At 35.0% G+C, this 22403-nt stretch overlaps 1 protein-coding gene across 3 annotated transcripts; it reads left to right on the forward strand.

The window, feature by feature from the left end:
* The first annotated feature begins 318 nt into the window (after positions 1-318).
* LOC105864480 (myeloid cell nuclear differentiation antigen-like) lies at positions 319-19742 on the forward strand. Of its 3 annotated transcripts, none has more exons than XM_012752378.3 (7): positions 319-551; positions 10430-10711; positions 11603-11721; positions 13453-13620; positions 14800-15231; positions 16637-16825; positions 19440-19742. In XM_012752378.3, exons 2-7 carry the CDS (start codon positions 10498-10500, stop codon positions 19485-19487), a joined length of 1170 nt encoding a protein of 389 aa, XP_012607832.1. In that variant the 5' UTR covers positions 319-551; positions 10430-10497; the 3' UTR covers positions 19488-19742. The 3 variants fall into 3 exon arrangements, with proteins under 3 accessions (XP_012607832.1, XP_012607834.1, XP_012607833.1); XM_012752379.2 differs by lacking the exon at positions 319-551 and adding an exon at positions 564-678; XM_012752380.3 differs by lacking the exon at positions 13453-13620.
* Positions 19743-22403: the final 2661 nt, after the last annotated feature.

Here is a 22403-nt window from a genome sequence, read left to right on the forward strand (position 1 = left end):
AAGGAGAGAGAAGTCTTGAGGTCTCATCTTCCTCATCTGATGTATAATAGAGGCTTGTTCAAGGAGCAACAGGTTTCTAATGACCCCCATGTTTAACTGAGCTCGACAAGAAAGTTCTAATATTGAAACTCCTTTGAGCCACTGATATTTGTAAGTCAAAAAAGCAAAGAAGAAACACTATTCTTTGCAACTGTTTTTCTTTGTGGCTAAGATTACTATTTACAGACAGGAACTGTCCAGTTTCTCTGACAACTGAAACTGAAAGCTAAAAAAATGAGGTGTAACCTCAAAATTGTTTCCTAATTACATAACTTCTTTCTCCTTAGGAGTTGACACAGTGTGATAAGGCCATCAACAACCAGGTTTTTGAGAGTGACTCTAACCAATGTCATTGTTCCTTGTTTATCTTTCAAAACACTTCATTTCTCAACTCTTCATGAGATTATAACATTCTGCAATCTTTGCAAAGCTTTAAGGACCTATCTTTTCACCTAAACAAAGCAGTGATTCCAGCATTTCTGAAGACTGTTGTGGAGGAGGTAACCATTAAGGTGAGATCTCTGGGAATTTCTTTAGAGAAAGATCTGGGTACCTAGTTGGTAGCCTCATCATCCCAGTGGAGAATTGACTTTGGGATTGTCTGGGAGGAGAAGAGCTATAGCAACCATATTCAAAAAAGTAAGAATTGAATTATTATCTATCTTGAAAATAGACATCTTTAATTCTACCTCAACTGGGGTATGAGCAAAGAGAAATGCATTTTAATTATATCAAGTTTTAAAATTCTTTCCCAGGTGTCTATTGACAAAAGTTGTTATTTAGAGATCTTAGGTTTTCTTGGCTGGAGGATAAATAGGAAACTTAATGACCGGGATTAGTGCCTGGGTTAAAGACAAGACAGCCATGTGAGAATATCCTGGAATAATATTTGGTAAAAAATAAATCAGAACATAAAGCTTTCTCATGTAGTTTTAATCCCAATTTTTAAAAGCACACACACATTGACACAATAAATAATTTCTCAATTCCGCAACAACAGTTACTCAAAAATAGGCTTCTTTATCGTGAATCAATTTATTTTATTTTATGCTTCATTTTATAACAGTGTCAGAAAAGTTTTTTCTGATTTTTTCAGATGGTCTATGCTTTACGTGGTCAAAGATAATGATTTTTTGGTGGCGAGGTATAATGAAGAGGCAGGGAGGGTCAATTAAACAGATTAGCTGCTTTGGGATAGATTCTGACTTTTGCATGATCTGATACATGATGAATATTTTCTATTTATTTCCTGCATTTTTGAGAAGAGTTTATAAAATTTGGATTCAGAATCCTATTTAGGTAAGACACATTTCTTAATTGAGCTTGTTAATTATGTTGGACAAATCTTCTAAATCTAAATCTTAGCTATTTTTTTTACCTCATCCTTTCAATAATAGAGAGGTGAAATATTCAAGTGATTTTTTTTTCAATTTCTCATTGTAGTTCCTTTGATTTCCACCATATATTTTAACAAACAGTATACATATATGAGCATATATGATATCTGTGTCTTTTACAAATAAAAAGAAAGGAAATTTTTCTGTTACAATATACAGTAAAGTAATGGATTATATATATATATAAATATATATAAAATACAAATACGTAATTTGAATTGTATCTTCTTAGGGGTTCAAAAATTTACCATTATGCAGTGAAACTCTGTACTGATAATTATTTACTGGAAGTCTATTTTCAGCTACAGTATTATATCTAAGAAAGCTTTTTTTTTAAAATAGGGTTTGAAGAATATAAATTTCTTCAATTTTTTTTAAACTTAACTGACCTAATGCTTTATTTGTATTTTGATAATAACATATAAATGGATTTATTTTTAATCCAAATTGAAAATTTTTACTACTTAGTCAATGAGTTTAGTTCATTTATGTACATTCTGAAAATGTACATGTGAAGGGCTGTCCCAAAAGTATTGAGCCATGTAATATGAAAAATTATAATAACAATGGCTGGACACTTTCCAGACAGCCGTCATATTTTAATTTGATTATTTCATCTTACTTGGTTTAAATTTGTAAAATTTATTCTGTTTCCTGCTTCTTCATTCTTATTAAGTTTCTTAAATTTTTTTTTTTAGTTATATTCTCCTTAAAGTCAAATCCTTTAACAAACTCTCATGTGCTCTGGTCCCCCAAACTAGAACTCTAATTTTATCAGTATGTTCACATACTTCCTGTTTTGTTCTCTTTGATTCTGGCTGTGCTTACTTTTAAGACAGAGAGACCCAAATTAAGGTACCTGTTCACTCTTTCATCACTTTTGTCCTTCAACATTTCTTAGATTTCATTCTTTTCCTATGAATAGCTCTTCCCAGTAAGCTGTGGGTCTTTTTATTGCAAAACTTCTGGAGCTCTGAATATAAGATTTGTTTTATTTTGTTTTAACCATGGTCAGATGCATCTAACATAAAAGTTATCATCTTAGTCATTTTAAGTGTACAGTTCCATAGTATTAAATGCATTCATATTGTGCAACCAATCTCAAGAATGCTTTTTCATCTTCAAAAAGGAAACTCTACCCATTAGCCAGCAATTTCCCCATTTCCCTTCCCCTTAGACCTTGGCAAACATCAGTCTACTTTCTGTCTCTATGAATTTGAATACTCCAGGCACTTCATATAAGTTTAATCATACAGCATTTATCTTTTTTGACCGGTTTATTTCACTGAACATAATATCTTCAAGGATGATTCATGTTGCAATGCACCATATGTCAGAATTTCCTTTCTTCCTAGGGTATAATAATAATCCACTACATCTACAAACCACGTTTTGTTTACACACTCATCCATTAATGGACACTTGTACTGCTGTCACATTTTTAATCTGATTATTTGGGTTTTGTTGTTGTTGCTGAATTGTAGGAGTTCTCTATATATTTTGGTTATTAAGCCCTTATCAGATATATGACTTGTGAATATTTTCTCTCATCATGTAGGTACCTTTTTTACTTTGTTGATTGTGTACTTTGATGCAGAGAAATTCAAAATTTTGATGTAGTTTAATTTTTCTATTTTATTCTTTTGTAGCCAGTGCTTGCTCATGTCATATTTAAGAACCAATTGCCAAATCCAAGGTCATGAAGCCTTTTCCTTAGGTTTTCTTCTGAGGGTCATATAGTTTTACTTCTTAGATCATTGATTTGCTCTAAGTTAACTTTTGTATATGATGTAGGTAAGGGTCCAACTTCATTCTTTTGTATGTGAATATCCTATTACCCAACACCATTTTTGAAGACTATCCTTTCCTGATTAAATGATTTTGATACCCATGTCAAAAGTCATTTGACCATATATTTGTGGGTTTGTATCTATGTTCTCTATTCTATTCCATTTATTTGTATTTCTGTCTTTATGCTATTACCACACTGTTTTGATTACTGGAGTTTTGTAATAAGCTTTGAAGTCAAGAAGTCTGTAATCTCCATATTTGCTCTTCTTTTTCAAGATTGTGTGACTATTTGGAGTCCTTTGAAATTCCACATGAATTTTAACATGAATTTTTGTATTTATTTAAAGAAAACACTGTTGAAATTTTGATGCCAATTGCATTGCATGTGTAGAGCCTATTGGTATCAGCACCTTAAAATATCAAGTCTTTCTGTCCATGAACACACACATCTTTCCATGTGTGTGTGTTTTCTTTAATTATTTCTTAATGTTATGTAATTTCAGTGACAAATCATTTGACTCATTTGCTAAGTTTATTCCTAAGTATTTTACTATTTTTGAAACTATTGTAAATGGAATTGCATTCTTAATTTCCTTTTTGGATTGTTTATTGTCACTGTATGAAAACACAACTGATTTGCATGTGTGTTGATTGTGTATACTTCTTCTAGGCTGAATTTGTTTATTAACTCTAAGTTTTTTATGTAATCTTTGGGGATTTTCACATATAAGATCATATCACCTGTGAAGAGAGGTTATTTTACTTCTTCCTTTCTTATGTAAATGTCTCTCATCTCTTTTTCTTGCATAATTGTGGCTTGGACTTCCAGTTCTCTCTCAAATAGAAGGGAAGAAAACAAGCATCCTTGTCATTTTCCTGATCTTTCAGGAACAGAAATGCTTTCTGCCTTTTGTCGGTGAGAATAGTAGTAGCTGTGGGTATTTTGTATATGTGATTTATTAGGTTGAAGTAGTTTTCTCGTACCCTATTGTTTTTATTAAAAAATTATGTTGAATTTTGTCAATTTTTTAGCATCAATTGAGATGGTCAGGTTTTTTTTTTCTTTCATTGTGTTAATGTGTTGTATCTCAATCAATTTTCATATGATAAATCATTTTTGCATCTTGAAAATAAACCCACTGGGTCACGGTGTATAAATCTATTTAATATGCTATTGAATTATGTTTGCTAGTATGTTGTCAAAAATTTTTGCATAATATGCATCAAGGATATTAGTACTTTTCATTTCTTCTAGTAATTCTGTCTGGCCTTTTTTTTATTAGGGTAATGCTAGCTCATTAAATGAGCTTGAAAGTATTTCCTTCTTTTCATTTGTTTGAAAAAGTTTGATGAAGATTGGCTTTAATTCTATTTTAAATGTTTGGTAGACTCCACCAGCAAAACCATCCAGCCTGGACTTTATTGAGAGGCTTTTTATTTCTGAATCAGCCTCATTGCTAGTCATGTGCCTGTTCAGATTTCCTATTTCTTCATTATCCAAAATTGGTGGTTGTGTGTTTCTAGGAATTTATGTATCTCATCTAGATTATTAAACTTATTGGCATGCAATTAATCATAGTGTTCTCTTATAATCTTTTCTTATTTCTGTAAAATCTGTTGTAATATTCCCTTTTTAATTTGTGTCTTTAATATATAAGTCTACTCTTTTTTCTTCTCAGCCATTCTAGCTAATGTACTATCAGTATCATTCATCTTTTCAAAGAGTCAGCTCTTATTTTCATGATTTTCTCTATTGTTTTTCTAATCTCCATTGTGTTTATCTCTAATCTTTATATTTTACTTTTTTGATACCTTTGAGTTTAGTTAGTTCTAGTTTTTCCATTTCCTTAAGTTGTAAACTTAAGTTGTTGATTTGAGATCCATCCTCTTTTTTAATGTGTTCACATATATAAATTTCCCTCTTAGCAATCTTTTCTCTGTGTTCAGTAAAATGGCATGCTGTGTTTTCATTTAATTTCTCTAAACATATTTTCGAATTTGCCTTGTGATTCTCTTTTAATACTTTGATTGCTTAAGAATGTGTTGTTTATATTCACATGGTCATGGATTTTCCAGTTTTCCTTCTACTAATGATTTCTAGTTTCGTTCCACTGCAATCAAAAAAGATATTTTGTATGATTTCAAACTTGAAACCTATTAACACTTGTTTTGTTTCCTAATATATGGTACACACTGAACAATTTTTCATATGTTCTTATGAAAAATGTATATTCTATTGTTGGCTTCAGTGTCCTGGATATGTCTGTTAGATCTAATGTTTTTCAAGATCTTCTTTCTTTATTGTTCTTCTGTCAGTTTGTTCTATCAACTATTGAAAGTGGGATATTAAAGTTTTCTACTATTATTTTGAAGCTATTTCTCCTTTCATTTCGATTAGTGTTTGATTCATAATTTAGAATCTATGGTTATTTTTGTTATATCTTCTAGATGAATTGACCCTTTAATCATAATATAATGCTAATGTCAACAGTTTTTTACTTAAACTTTATTTTGTCTGATACTAATATATCAACTTCTGCTTTTTTGATTACCATTTGCATGGAATATCTTTTCCATTCTTTCACTTTCCACCTCGTTATGTCCTTAGATATATAAAGTGAGTCTTTTGTAGTCAGTATATATTTAGATTATGTTTTAAATTTATTGTACAATATATGCTTCTTATTTGGTAAATTTAAACTATTTACATTTGAACTAATCACTGTTAAGGAAGAAGTTACCATTGCCATTTTGTTATTTCTTTTTTGTATGTTTTGTAGCTATTTTGCCCCTCATTTCCTCCATTACTGCTTTCCTTGTGTTGACTTTTTTGTAGTTACATATTTTGATTCCCTTCTATTTCCTTTTGTATATATTCTATAGATATTTTCTTTATGATTTCCATGGGGATTGACACCCTGAAGTTACTGCAGCCTATTTTCAACTGATATCAACTTAACTTATTTATATACAAAATATTTACTCAAAATATTTACTTTTTTACAGATCCCCAACACACATTTTATGTCATTGATGTCACAAATTGCATCCTTATGTATAATGTACTCATTAACATAGATTAATGATTTTTTGGATTTATATTTTAAATCATATAAAATAAGAAAAAGTGCTTATATATTGAAATTGCAAAAGTCAAGTTTTTATATCTGTCCATATATTTATCTTTAGTGGAAAATGTATATTTTTATATAAGTTTAAGTTACTGTCAAATATTCTTGTGCTTCAGCTTGAAGTGCTCTCTTTAGCAATTCTTGTAAGGCAAGTCTAGTGATAATGAATACTTTATATTTATCTGAGAATTTCCTAATTGTTTTCATTTATGACTAACAGGTTTCCTAGTGGTAGAATTATTGATTGACAGATTTTTTTTTTCTTTCAGTACTTTAAATATATCATCCCACTACCTTATGGCCTGAAAAGTTTCTGTTGACAAATCTGGTCATAATCTTACTGAGGATTTCCTGTATAGTTGTATATAATGACTTGTTTTTCTCTTGTTGCTATTGAAGTTTTTTTCCTTTGTCTTTGGTTTTGAAAGTTTGGTAGTAATGTGTCATGGTGTGAGCTCTTCTGAGTTTATCATACTTGGAGCTCATTTAGCTTCTTATATCTGTACGTCTAGGTCTTTTGTCACATTGGGGATTTTTCAGCCATTATTTCTTCAAATAATCTCTCTGTCTTTTTTTTTCTTTCTCACCCCTGTTTGGGACTCACATAATATATATATGCCTACTTGATGTTGTCCTGTAAGACCCTTGGGTTCTATTCACTTTCCATCATATTTTTGTATTTTTGTTCCTCAACCTCAATAATTCCATATGGCCTGTCTTCAAGCTCACTGAGTTTTCTGCATGTCTGTGTGTGCTGAAGAGCCCCTCTAGTAAATAGTGAATTTTTCAATTTAGATAATGTGTTTTTCAGCTCTAGGATTTCTGTTTGTGTGTGAGTGTGTGTGTATATATAGTTTCAATCTTTTTGTTGATAATCATAATTTTTTAAAATTTTATTTAGTTGCCTGTCCATGTTCTCCTTTAGTTCATTGCGTATATTTAAGACAGTAGTTGTAAAGTCTTTTCAAGTAAGTGTAAGGTCTGTACTTCTTTAGGGAAAGTTTCTGGAGATTTATTTTGTTCTTTTAAATGGACCATGTTAACCTGTTCCTTTGTGTGCCTTGTGGACATCTGTTGAAAATTGGACATTTGTTAGAAAAAAGAAAAAAGCCACTTCTCTCAGTCTTTATGGAGAAGTTTCTTGCAGGAGAGGATTTTCACTATACTTCAGTATTCAGCTCAGTTTGAAGTCTAAACATCCTCTCAGGTGTTAATATTTATGAATATTTGTCTATCCCCAGCTTACATGGGTGCTTTTCTTAAAATTCTTTCATGCACACACTACTTTTATGTCTTAATTTTCCTAATAGTCTCACCCTGCTTTTTCTGAGACCCTAGATATTCTATTGTGTCCCTATATTCACAATCTCTTATGCTCTGATGTCCATGGGGTAGCAGATCCCTGCAGCTCTCACAAGCTGCCTCCTCCACCACGGTGTTTTTCAGCCTCAGACTTGACATTCCAAACATGGCACCATTTCCATCAGTGCTCCAAGTAAAGGGATACAGAAACTAGTCATTCAGGCAGATACCTGACAAGCCAGAATGTGGCAAGCAGTTCCATTCTTTTCCTTCTATTCCAAGGGAAGAACAAGGGATAGGCAGCTTCCTTCTGAAGACACCACACCAGGCAGGGGGTGAGATAAGAATAAGCAAAAACACCTAGGAAATTTCTACCCTTTGGAATAGGGCTTTTCTTGGTTTGGTATTTAATTTTTTGCTGCCATTCCTTAACCCACTTCTAGAGTAAGTAACCTTGGTGGACATATTGTTGTTTATTTGGTGTTTCCATGAAGAAACAAGGATCTGAAACTTCCTTGCCTGCAATATTGATTATGGCATCTCAGTAAGTAAGGGAATGATTCTTTTATACCATAAAGTTCAAATAACATTTTGACCAGGTACAGCATTTTAGTTTGAAAAATATTTTTGTTTGAATACTGTGGTTTACAGCTTTTCACCTGGAAGCCTTGGGACAAGTTATGTTTTGGAATTCACTGTTTGGGCACTTTGGAAAAGCTGTTTCATGAATATACTCTATATACGGCATTACAAGTATACATGAGAGTATGTATACTCTCACTAAAGTAGGATAAATAATGGGGATTAAAAATAGCACATATCGTTTCAAATCATCTTCATAATTTGCAAAAATATGTCATTGCTGCCCTTCCCTGCTAACTCCTATGCCTTCCCAACATTGCAAGCCCCCAACCCACAAACAACTTTTCTCTATTAAATTTCTTAGGTTTTGAAATTTCAGGCATAAGCTTTTTGACCAGTACTATATAAAAATTACTCTCTTGACTGGCTACAGACTATTCAATAAGATTCTTTAATGTTTGTAAGTGTTCTACTCAGTATTTTCAGAAGTTTTCAGTGTTTTTACTTTTTAAAAATATACTTCAATTTTTAATATACAAATTCACAAGGTGTCCTTGTGTGGATTTTTTCTTAATAAGATGTGCCTTATCAATCTGGGAATGCTCTCATTCTCTGAAAAAGGAGCAATTCACAGTCCTAAGAATTTGAACACCCTAATTATGTAAAAGTTGTACAAACATGTGGTTCCCAAACTAAAGGAACTCATAAATTTAAATAGAAACTTGGAATTCATACCATGTACTGAGGACCATCAAGGAAGTACACTAGGTGTTAAAGATGCCCAAATAAGTGAAACTGAGGACCACAATAGCTTCCAGGACCTCAATCCTCACTTGAGCATTGAAGGCTGTAGGGAAATAACCAGAAGAGGAAAAGTGGGAATCATTTTCCACACAGCAGAAACAGAATTGACAGGAACAAGAACTTAAAAAGGAAAGGTGCTGGCCGGGTGCTGTGGCTCACGCCTGTAATCCTAGCACTCTGGGAGGCTGAGGCGGGAGGATCGCTCGAGGTCAGGAGTTCGAAACCAGCCTGAGCAAGAGCGAGACCCCGTCTCTACTATAAATAGAAAGAAATTAATTGGCCGACTAATATATATAGAAAATATTAGCCAGGCATAGTGGCGCATGCCTGTAGTCCCAGCTACTCGGGGAAGCTGAGGAAGGAGGATTACTTGAGCCCAGGAGTCTGAGGTTGCTGTGAGCTAGGCTGATGCCACAGCACTCAGTCTAGCCTGGGCAACAAAGTGAGACTCTGTCTCAAAAAAAAAAAAAGAAAGAAAAGAAAGGCGCTGTATGCTCCTAGAGCATAAATTATAATACATACAAAACTAACAGAAAAAAAATAACAGTTTATTCAAGGCTCTCCAAGTCATGGAAATGAGCAGGAATTTTTACCAAAGAAAATGGAAACTTATTGAAGGATTTCAAGACAGATAAAGCCATGCATTTATTTAAAAAAATTTAAAAACCTACCTGGTTGACTGAAAAGAGCTATTTAGTAAAAGTAAGACTAGCAAGAGGAAAGTAATTGACTGTAATAAAATCAAAGCCAAAAAATAAATGTCACAATTCTTCATGAGAGCATATAGAAGTCCAGCAAACCAACAGTGACATGGACAGGTAAGATACAGAACAAGCTCCAAGCCCAAGCCCTTGAGAGACAGGATGCTAATTAGAGCTGATTAAGGAAGAGCCAAGTGTACCAGAGTTGGTACCACAGTGTGGAGCTATAGTGCTATGACAGAAGGTTATTCATGTAAGGTGGGAGGCTGCAGCCCATTTACATATAGGCCACTTCATTCACAGTGGTTGTGGGAAGAGTCAGAAACCAAGAGGCAGGCATTGGGGGATGGGCTCCAGTCTAATAAGGGATGGAAAGAGGAAGGAGGGATATTGCCATCACAAAGCCCATACTCTAAATGTGCAATCAGCTGTTTCCAAACATTCTTCCGTCATACCCACCTTTGACCTAATTCAACTGTCAACATTAAAAGGGAAGAACTTCTTTGAATTTCTTAATACATCAGGATTTAATCCATTTTTCTTAGTGACACATCTGGTAATTTAGTCTCTCTCATGCATATCCAAGGACAACAATTTGCCATGGGGCCACTCACTCACATGGGCTCATTTTTAAAATTGTCTGTATAAATGTGCAACATTGTCTGACATTTTTCTCTTGTAGGTAGAGCTATAACTTGAACAATCAGGAGTGAATACAATAAAATTATTTTGCCAAAAGATTCAGAAGCCATGAATGATTATCAGTTTTCAGTAATTATGTTCTTAGTGGACAGTGACTTAAACCTGACGAAAAAAATGGAAGATGAATGTAACAGAATTCTTTCTGTTCTGAATCAAGAAAAGTTCCCAAGCGCTGCCTTTGTGGGCAATGTTATAGATTTGGTCCAAGATATAAAATCACATAAAGGCCTTATTGACAGCCTTCGGAGAGAGATTTTAAAAGGTAAAAGAGAAAATCCCACACATGAGCAAGCACTCTACCCTGAATCTCCCCAGTCTTGAGTAGAACCCCACTTTGAACAGAGTTGATACTTCTCTTTCTCAATTTATGACTCAGTAGCCAGGACAATGTTGGCATCTCAAAGGCCAACCATTTGACAATTTAGGGCATTCTGTTTTTTACATACAAGATGGATGTTTTTGGAGACTGTATTTGGAGTTCCTTCTCCTTGTAGGGTATAGGAATAAAAGACAGAATGAGTTGATGAGAAGCTGAGGTTCCCAGTACATTAGAAGTGTTGGAAAGTAACAAAACAATGTAAAAATTTGTGGTTTATTTTAAAAACATTTATATATAACCAATTAATGAAGGAAACTGTTATGATTATGTGTAGAACATTCCCGCTTATCAAATCATTGAGCTAAACTTTTCATTAATTCCAAAGCCATTATGATTGCTTTGTCACATCGCAATTCAAATCATATTTTGTTTCACTTATTTCTGTAATTGGAACAGATCTTCCACAGAAAACGAACAGCCTGTGAGCATCATGAAAGCTTTAGAGTTTCAAAAGGAAATGATACGAGAACAGGACTGGGACAGGGTTTGACTGATCCATGGAGTTCAGAGGATGGGAAGAAAGTTCTCAGTGCACAGGGGAGGAGTACAGGAAACACTGAGGAGCGTGAGACAGTGTCTGTGCTTGTGCTGTGACTGCTGCTCACCTTGAGGCCAGGCTGGGCTGGTGCAGTGGAGGTGGACTAAAGCACGCCTGAGCCCTCCGCAGTCGCTGAGATGAAATAGTATTGAGATGACTTCAGCTGTCTTAGACCAAGAGCTCTGGGTTTACTGTGCCTTTTTTCTTTCTTTCTTCGGTGGTTGTGAAAATCAAAGTAAAAGGAAGAACTCTAGTGAAAAAGAGGAATCAGGAAGAAGTGGGTCCTGCTACGCCTGCACCCACCACAAGTAATGCTCTGAGATCTGAAGGAGCAGACAAGACCCCTGTGCCTCAGGTAAGCTTGGTGAAGAGGAGCAGGATTGAAGGTCCACATAAGAAACTTTGCTATGGCACTTGGTTCTTCATTAATCTTCCAGCACAGCTTATAATTACGTAATTGAGTAATTATGGGTCATCTTTGTGCTAGGCAAAGAGGTAGGCTTTGTAAAACATGTAATAAAAATTGGTAACATACATATGTCACCATCCCCATTATAAAAATAGGACAAAAATCAACACAAGATGGATAACAAATTTAAACCTAAGGCATGAAACTAAGTTTCTAGAAGAAAATGTTGGAAAAACTCTTATGGATATTGGCCTAGGGAAAGAATTTATGAAGAAGACCCCAAAGGCAATCACAGCAACAACAAAAATAAATACATGGAACCTGATCAAATTAAAAATCTTCTGCACAGCCAAGGAAACTATCAGGAGAGCAAATAGACAACCTACAAAATGGGACAAAATATTCACATGCTACATATCTGATAAAGGGCTGATAATTAGAGTCAGGAAAATCAGCAAGAAAAAAATCAAACAATCCTGTTGAAAAGTGAGCAAAGGACATGAACAGAAACTTTTCAAAAAGAGACAGATAGACGAAGGGCCAGCAAACATATCAAAAAATGCTCAACATCTCTACTCATCAAGAATATGCAAATAAAACCACAATGAGATATCACTTAACTCCGGTGAGAATAGCTTTTATCAAAAAGTCCTCAAACAACAAATGTTAGTGTGGATGTACAGAGATAAGAGCACTCATACACTGCTGGTGGGACTGCAAGCTAGTACAACCTCTATGGAAAGTAGTATGGAGATACCTCAAAGAGCTACAAGTGGAACTACCATTTGATCAGGCAATCACATTATTGGGCATCTACCCAAAGGAAAAAAAGACATGCTATAAAAAAGTCATCTGAACTAGAATGTTTATAGCAGCACAACTCACAATTGCAAAGATGTGGAAGCAAACCAAGTGCCCACCACTACAAGAGTGGATTAATAAAATGTGGCATATGTATACCATGGAGTTCTAATCAGACACAAAATACAATGGTGATCTGGTACTTCTTACATTATCCTAGATGGAGCTGGAGCCCATTCTACTAAGTGAAGTATCACATGAATGGAAAAACAAGCATCACATGAATGGAAAAACAAGCACCACATGTACTCACCATCAAATTAGTATTACTTGATCAACACTTATGTAAACATATGGAAGTAACATTCATCAGGTGTCAGGCAGGTGGGTGGGGGAGGAGGGGATGGGTATATTCACACCTAATGAGTGCAGTGCGCACTGTCTGGGGGATGGACATGCTTTAGTTATGACTCGGGCAGGGCAAAGGCAGTATATGAAACCTAAACATTTTTACCCCCCTAATACTCTGAAATACTCTCAAATCTAATACTCAGATTTGAAATACATCTTATCCATGCGTATGCAAATCTAGATCTTTTAACTTCTAAATGTAGCGCTCTTCCCAACATACCACAGAGATAATTTGAAGAGTTTAAATAACAACATGTCTGTTAAAATCTTTCATCTCTTTTTTAATGCAACAATTTATACCTATTATTACTCACTGGCCATAACTTCAAGTGGTAGGTTGGAATATCCTGTAATTTCCAAGGGAATCATATACAATATAAATAAGATGTTCTCTACAGTGATGAAAACATCCTCTGCTTCTTTTGATACTGAACCTCCTTAACAGGAAGATTAAATTACTTTCAGAAAAGAAAAGTGACAATCCAAGAAAGCACTGAAGCCAAAAGGAATAAGGCATCCCAAGAGCAGAGTCAGCCTCTCTTTCCTCTAAGACCCAGCACACCTGCAGCAACGGGCCATCCCTTACCTGCCCAGATAGCATCATCAGGTCTATCCAATGCTTCCTCGACTCAGGTATACTCTTTCTGTTTCTTTCCCTCAGCAGATTAACAGTGCACTCTGCTGTTACTATTGTTACTCTAACGTGCAACTCTTTTTGATACTGATTTGCTTTGGGAATAGTATTTCCCGTGTCATGGCAAATTGTTCACGTTGTTGAGAAGCCACATCCAAGTAAAGTCCAGTCACCCACAGGTGATTGTTGTGTGTGACACATCAGGACAGACCACTCTAAGCACTTCTGTTCTGTGGAGATAGATAGCTTGGCTGCTTGTACTAGTTCATGTGAATTCATGCTTCCTGTCTTTGCTCCCCACACTTCTTATTACAAATCAGGCAACTTTCTTTGCATGAAAGTATCCTGATGGCTTTACCTATAACCCCTGTCTCTAAAATGTATAAAAACCAAACTGTAACCTAGCCACAATGAGTCCACTTGCCCAAGGCCTCTTGGGGGCAGTGGCTCCAGGTCATGGTCCTCAAATTTGGCTCAGAATAAATCTCTTTAAAATTAAAAAAAAAAAAAGAAAGAAAGAAAGTATTCTGCTGTAACTCAGATAGACCAGTCCACTGTGGAGAAAAAAAAAATTAAAGATAAAAAAAAAAGCCAAAAACTTGTTGTCTCTATTTTGCTATTATTCCAGCCGTCATGAAAAGCTGTGTATACACAGTTGTGGACATGGTTGGACTTTCAAAATGGCAAAGGGTACACTAATGATAATTGTAAATCATTTGAGGCTTGTGGTGAGCACCATTCTCCATTTTCAATGCTATCCCAGTTGTTTTTACAGTTTTTTGATTGCTTTTGGTCATGTGGGTAGAGGTTATATTTGGATTTATTATTATATTCTAGTCTTTCTTTCAAATCAACTCATGACAGCATTTTCATCATCCACTACTGTATGTTGTTCTTGCACAATATTGTGTTTTGCCTCGGGAAAACTATTCTGCATCAATGAAGGTGTTCTACCTTCTGAGGTTGTTAAGCCTTGTACTTTCACTAGCTAAACTCTACCAGCTCACCAGCCTTTCATTTCTGAGAAATAGTTTCTCTCTAGCCTCCTAGCCTCAACTCCAAATAACTATGACAGTTGTTGGGCCCAATGTTGTGATTGAGGTTTCTCTTACAGGAAAGTGATTTTTTATTCCCTGCTCAAGCTAGTAATTTTATTTTCCTGTGTCTTTCCAACACAGAATCAGAACACTCAAGCACAGCGTCAGGTGGCTGCCAGGGGAAATGTTCTCCAAAAAGGCCAAATGACAGTGATGGTACTGAAAGCAACACAGCCATTTGAATATGAGTCCCCTGACAAAGGGAAAAACAAAATGTTTCATGCTACAGTGGTCAGTAAGGCTCAGTTTTTCCAAACCTTCCAAGTGAAGGTTTTCGACATCGACTTGAAAGACAAATTCGTAAAACTGAAGATCATTACCATATCTGATTACATGGAATGTAATGGAATCCTGGAGATAAATGAGGCATCATCCGTGTCTGAAGTTGGGCTTGCTCCAAAGTTGGAGGTCCCAAACAGCCTCCTCAGACAAGCAAACAAAACTCCCAAAATTGATTATCTTCTCCAACAAGCATCTGGAATAATCGTGTATGGGTTGTTTACATTACGAAAGGTAATCTCTTAATGTTGGTGTTTTCATTTCTTCACCAGTACCTGGAATCAAATGTTTTAATTTCCCAGATTCTGCTTACAGATTAAATACTGAAACCTGAGATTTTATGGTGACTAGCAACAGTCAGGAAGTTTGCCCATGCAATAGGAAATAGAACAAGATTATCCATTAACCATCTTACTCCAAAAGACATGCAAGGGCTTTGATTAGTAAGAAATGTTGGCAATTAGGATTATCTGTTCTCAGTTGTAATGAGCTAGACCAATATAGGGTCTATAAATCGATAGGTGCATGCTAATAATTTCTAATATTTGAACTCTCTCCAAATAATTTTACTCACATAATTTTACTGTGAATTTTAATAAATTGATCTTGAATGATATATTGCTATACAAGGTGGAATTCTGGTTGCGACATGTTTTTGGAGTAATAAATGAATTGACTGTCATTGTCCTAAATGCAAATACATCCAATAGGTATCCATATGATCTAAACATTTGTGCTCTCTATCTTATTTATTTATTCATTTATTTATGAAGATAGTATTGAAGAACTGAGAAATATTGAATTCCATGATACATAGAAGTTTAGGTAATCTAATCCCATCATTTATAAAGATAATAATTAAAAAGCATAGACTTTTACTGATATGTTCACGTCCAAATTCAAGGCCCTTGTTAGGATGACATATTCAATCTCTCCCTCCCCACAAAAAAATTACAAACTGCTATGAACATAACTTACATTTCGTATGATTGATTTTTTCATAACCCTATATACATGTCTGCTAAGATAGCCCATTTTACTGTCATTCTTTCTTACACTCTCATTAAAAGATCTTGCTTATAAATGTAATTATAGAATTGGTGAGTGATAGCGCAGGTGTGGGAGGCACTATACAGGGTGAATAAAGAGAGTCAGGTCAGTGGGACAAGTTATTAGGGAAGAATGAATAATGAGGGAGGTGGAAGAAGAATGAATGAGTTATAGAAATTCTTTCCTATAAAATTCCCCACAACCTAGTCAATGAATAATTGTGGCAGATGTTCCTTTGTTTCTTTATAGGACCAGTAGCCAAGAAGTACAACAAAAAATTTTTGATTCCTCTGCATCCAGGTGCTTCGTATAATCTCAGATGACCTGAAGGTTGGAGCAGGAGAAAAATAGGGAGATATTCATTGTTCTACAATTGCAAGCCAAAAAATACCTAGAGCAGGAAAAGCTTTTAAAAAGCAAGACAATAAAATAAGGGTGCTCTGACATGACCTAGACCAACCTGCATGTATATTTGTACCTTCCATTATTGTGATTCGTATGGTATTAATTTTGTCATGAGGCTTTCTCTCATATGTATGGCACTTGCTAACAGTATTCTCAGAAGCTGGATGCTAATTTCCTTTTGCAGAAAACAGTGAAGAGGAAGATCACAATCTATGAAATACAAGATAATACAGGAAGCATTGAGGTAGTGGGGAATGGAAAATGGTACAATATCAAGTGTGAAGAAGGAGATAAACTTCAACTCTACTGCTTTCAAATGAGGATAATTGACTATAAGCGGAGATTGGTGTGTGGAATTCACAGTTTCATCAAGGTGAGAATGGATAGAGTAATATTATTTTGCCAATGAGGCAAATAATTTCATTTAGGCTTTGGGAACACCAGATTCCTCACATGGTGCGTATAGAAGAAGAACCAAAACAATGCCCTTGTGCTCATTTGTGACTGGAGGATTTTAAAAAAGATTCTGAAGACATGGCATTCCAATAGCTATAGAAAGGCTATGATACTTGTGCTAATTGATTTAAAATTTGTATAAACCAGTGCATCAGGAAAATAAGTCAACACAGCAATCAAGAACTAGGGCTTTGAATAAAACAGACTTGATTTGAATTCTGGCTTTGCCACTCACTAGTTGTCTGGCAGTAAAGTAATATTTTAATTGCTCTTCTAAAGTACTGGAAGTCTCCACGTTATATGGTTGGCTTAAAAGTTATTTGAGACAATGCATATATTTACTTATCTCATAACCTGAGATGAGCATGAGAGCATGAGAAATTGATTTGCAGTAGGAACTATTTCTTTTTAATAAGCTGAAGACATTGAGGAAATCTTAGGCAAAGGAAACAACACATAAAAATTCCAAGAGACTAAAACAGCCTTATGAGTTCTCTACAATTGAAATTAAGTAAATGTAGAAGACTGTGGGACAGTGAGGTCCAAAGATTTAAAAAGAGCCAGAAAGTGTAGCCTTTGTCAGAAATAAATTAATGGAAACCTCATTGTTAAAATACATGAAAAAATTGTATGCAGAAGAATGCCTGATAACCTTGACATTTTAGCAAAAAGTATTCCGGTAAGTATATGATTGTATCAAAGAAAGATTAGGCTTGTGGGCAGAGATCTCAATTAGAAGTAGTGTGCTGGGGTTCACTCATATCCCTATGAAGTAGATTTTATTGTTAAATATTTAGGAATTGTATGAACCGTTTGTTAAACATTTGGTAGTTTGAAATCAGCCATGGTGGAAGTATCTACAACACCAAAATCTGAAGATGTTATAAGTCAGAACTTTTACAAAATTGGGGCAGCTAATTAACCAGGATACCACAGAAGACTATTTCAGAAATCTAAGAAGAGGAAATACAAACAAACAAGGATGAGTTAATTGGGAAAATAATTCTTTTGAAGATAGATATTCATGACTTTGTAACTGATTATGTGATGATGGTGAGAAACAAAAGATTCAAGGAACATTCATGGACGATCCAAGGATATCAAGGATAAAATGTGATGCTCCACTAACATTGAGAGTGCCCGAGAAGAACATAATCAAGGGATTGAAAACATCTTCTGTTTTGGACAGAAGGAATTCTAGATACCCTTTCATAAGTCTGGGGATATGAAGATCTGAATATACAGATCTAGAATAAAAAAGTGATTTTGCACTGGACATGTATGTATTTGTCAGTTTAGAGATGCATGGATGCATGTTTAATTTATAGATTTGTATGATATTATCTAATTGTAAAGTAATATAATAGCGTGCACATTTATACTAACAGAAAACTGAGTACTCACTGTATGTTAGGAAATATTCTAAGTACCGTAAGTACCTCAGCTCAACTGATCCATACAAGAGACAATGATGAAGGTACAGTTATTATTCCCTTCTGCTAGATAGACACTAATCCTCGTAAAGTGTAAGAATTTGCCCTAATTGACACAAGCAGCTAGTGGAAGAACTGAGATTGCAGTCTAGGTTGTCTGACTCAAGAATACAGATTTTTTAGGCAAGATGAATGAGATCAGACACATGAGAATGAAGGCGTGGAAAAGACATTTATCTATTTAGGAGTGGCCAGAAGTAAAGAATACTGAAAATGAGTGAACAGAAGAGTCAAAGGAAAATGGAAAATGTGTATAACAAGCATCAAAAAAAATGTTTAGTGAGAAAGACATTCAACACTCCTCATGCCAAATGGAAATAACCAAGGGCACCCTGGTGTCTTTGTATAATTGCATCTTATATAAAAAGTGCTCTCCTTTACTGGAAAGAAATTTCTAGCCCACAAAATAAAAATGTAGTTGCCTCTACATGACATTACGCCAAATATCTCATACCAAAAACCACATTCATAAGAAGCACAAAGGTTCACAATGGGAGACTTGAGAACACGAGTCAAAGCTAAATTTGAATGCAAAGTATTAAATTGGAAATACTAACATAATCAAGCACATAGAAGTACACATGAACCTCAATTTTCCACATCTCAAATTCCTCAATTCAACAATAGCTAAATTCTAATTTAAGCAGCAGCAGTTACGTCATGAAAAATTCTTACTGATTATACCCACCTGCCAATATTCTGCCTGACTTGGATCTGCCCTTAATCTGCCCTAGACAAATAAGCTATTGCCTTTCTCCCGTGGTTCTGTCTTGATCCCTTTATGGACCCCCTGCTCTGTTCTAACGTGCCCATGAAGAAATGTCTCTATTCAGGCTTCAGATCATGTCCAGAGGAGGACTCAAAATTCAGTAATGCATTAAAGGGGATGGCTGAGAGAAACAGTGACCTTTGAGAAGAAAAGAGAACAGCACTGTAGCCAATAGGAGGGACAGACGTTGTGGGTGATGGGAGAATTATGAGCAGAGATTCGTCTCAATACCTGAGATCTCACGGTGTCTTTCTTCTCTCTCCTTCCAGGTCATCAAGACCAAGAAAAACAAGAAAGAATCAATGAATTTTAATTGAAATCTGCAAGTTGAAACACACAATCCCTCCAAATCAATTAAGTTTTCAATAATAGTGATTCATGGAAAAGTTAAGACTTTCATTTAAGTAATAGATTCAAAAGATATATCCTAGCATATTAAGAGCCTGTATAGCTGAGTTGTAGATTAGGTTGCTTTCTAAAGTAAAATTTTCTTCTTATACTCTTCTGTATTTTCTAAAAACTTTGCATCTATGACATTCTGAGTGCAAAAAATAAAAAAAAACTTAAAGGACCTTGTTCTCCAAAAGTGTCGAGCAATGTTCTGTCAAGTTCAATAGTGAGCTGCTTGAGGCAGGTGCTTTGGGCACTGGGAGGCCCACAGAGCAAGGCACACAGAGTGGGGCACAGAGAGAGCCTCACCAGCACTGGGGCCCTCATTGTGATTTCCTAAATAAGGTTCCAATTAGGGTCATGCCTACATTTATACAACCCATGCCTGAAAGAATAAGCTCTGTACCCTCGGGAAGGGTTCAGTAGGTCCAGAGGAAATAATTCTGTTAGGCAGTTATGTCCCCCAGAAGGAGAATATCTGGGTAATTGTTCTCTCTGAGAGGGACACCATTGGTGATTTGCCTAAATCTACCAATATGTGTAAGAAGCTTCCCATTCCTAGTTGTTGTGGATTCTCCTACCCTATTCATTTGATTTGTAGAGACATCTCATTGTTAGGATTACAAGCATATCTTCAAATTCTCACATTTTAAGTGTATGGATACCAGACAAAAGTTACTCAATAGCTATATACATGGAGCAAAAAGTAATGAAGAGTGACTGAAATCTACTCTAAATGACAGTATCATCTAAAGAAATTAAATATCTAAAACAATATTTAAAATACATAATTATTATCTTCTGCTGTTCATAATTGCAAAGCAGCATATCTGCTGTAAGCAACACAACATAACTCAATAAAATAACATGAAGTGACAGTTTTCAGCTTCAAACAATAGGCAACACAAGGATAAAATACCTGTAAGAGGCAAATTCAGGAAGGAAGCTCCACAATTTCCTGACTTTTTCTGAGTGGGATGAGTTTCTGACTGCAGGCCAGAGCACAGCAGTCAGACTAGGACAAGGGGGAGAAAATCAATTTTCATAGCATTTAAATAGCTGGAATCTAGAGAGAAGAGAAATAGAAAGAGGGAAGCCCTATTCTTTTGCTGAGTCCTGGGTTGCACATTTAGGAGGTGACACAGCATGAAACCCTGGGGCAATATTGGAGGTTGCCAGAATAGAGATACATTTTTTGCACCAGGGAAACCTTTCTAGACAGAGAGGTTGCAGCTTGCCAATAATGGTTACGCAGTAGACTAAGGACTACTCTAGACCCCTCCTAGCAAAGTCTAAAACCAAGTCTCATCATGATTCTGAGAGAAGAAAGAATCTGAGTCCTGCTAAAATAAAGGGGCACAGGAACCATCTTAGGATTTACATAAACCCAGCATAGAAAACCATAAAACCAAGACTGCAAGTATGAGTGACATTTCAAAATCCAGCATTTGAAATGTCATGAAAATAGCAACAGCAACAACAACAATGGCAAACTCTTCAAATATTGTGAAATAATCCGAGGTCTCTATAAGAAACATTGTTAATGTTCTGTATACAATTTGGAATTACAGACCTGCAGACAAAGAGAAAATTGTGACCCATCTATGAGGGAAAAAAATAGGGGGAGCATCCAGTATCAATTAATGCTGGGATATCACAGTATTATGTTTTGCAAAGTCTTTAGAGTAGCTATCAAAAATATGTGCAAAAATGGAATAATATGTTCTCAAATAATTAAAGGCAAATATGATCTGATAAGTGAAGAGATAGAGAGACTAAGAAGAGAGGCAAATAAAAATTCTAGAACAGATAATTTCCATAATCACAAAAATATTCACTGAATTGGCTAAATGACATTGAAGATTGCAAAAGGAAGAGTAAGTATACTCATATGGTGATCAGTACTAGGATGTACAGAGAAAATAAGTGAGGAAAAATGAAAGAAAAAAGCAAAGAATAGTGGGATAATAGTCATACGAAGTTTAATATGTGAGAATTAGAAGTCTCAGAGGAAGAGAATAAAAATAAAGCAAAAAAATTCTGGAAGACTAACAGCCAAAAATTACACAAATGTTTTTTAAAGATTGACTACAGAGCTCAGAGGTTCAATCAACAATTTAAGCAATTTAAGCACAATGAAATCCCATAATTAGTACATTATAATCAAACTTCTGAAAACAAAAAATATGGAGACAAACTTCCAAGTGGCCTTAGGGGACTGAAATATGTCTCATTATCAAAACAAATACACAAAGAAAAAAATAAGACAAACCTACAGTAGAAACTAAAAAGATAAACAGAGAAGAAAGCACACATGATTTAAAAAAATCATATCTCAGAAAGGAAGACAGGAAGACAGGATAGGAGGAAGAAAACATTACAGAAGAGATAATTAATAAAATGACAATAGTAATTTCCCTCTTATCAATAATTACTTTATATGTAAATGATTCAACTTACAAATCAAAAGACATTGAGTGACTGAATAGATGAAAAAACAAAATCTAACTACAGCATGCTTTGTTTTAATGCACTTCATTTTTTAATTGTGCTTCACAGATACTATCTTTTTTACAAATTGAAGGTTAATGGCAACTCTGTGTAGAATAAGTCTATCTGTACCATTTTCCAACAGCATGGCTTACTTTGTGTCTCTGTGTTACATTTTGGCAATTCTCACAATATTTCAAACTTTATCATTATTATTATATCTGCTATGGTGACCTGTGATTAGTGATTTTTAATGTTACAACTGTAATTGTATTGGGGTACCAAGAACTGCACTCGTATATGATGGCAGAGGTAATTGATAAATATTGTGCATGTTCTGATTGCTCCACTTA

The sequence above is a fragment of the Microcebus murinus genome, chromosome 2 (assembly GCF_040939455.1).
Source record: "Microcebus murinus isolate Inina chromosome 2, M.murinus_Inina_mat1.0, whole genome shotgun sequence".
Taxonomy (NCBI): Eukaryota; Metazoa; Chordata; class Mammalia; order Primates; family Cheirogaleidae; genus Microcebus; species Microcebus murinus.

Excerpts from the sequence above, each read along its gene's own strand:
- LOC105864480 (XM_012752378.3), top strand. The coding sequence starts at position 10,498 with ATGAATGATTATCAGTTTTCAGTAATTATGTTCTTAGTGGACAGTGAC. Across the intron at positions 10,712-11,602 it reads TCGGAGAGAGATTTTAAAAG|TAAAAGGAAGAACTCTAGTG; the intron begins GTAAAAGAGAAA and ends TGAAAATCAAAG. Across the intron at positions 13,621-14,799 it reads CCAATGCTTCCTCGACTCAG|AATCAGAACACTCAAGCACA; the intron begins GTATACTCTTTC and ends TTTCCAACACAG.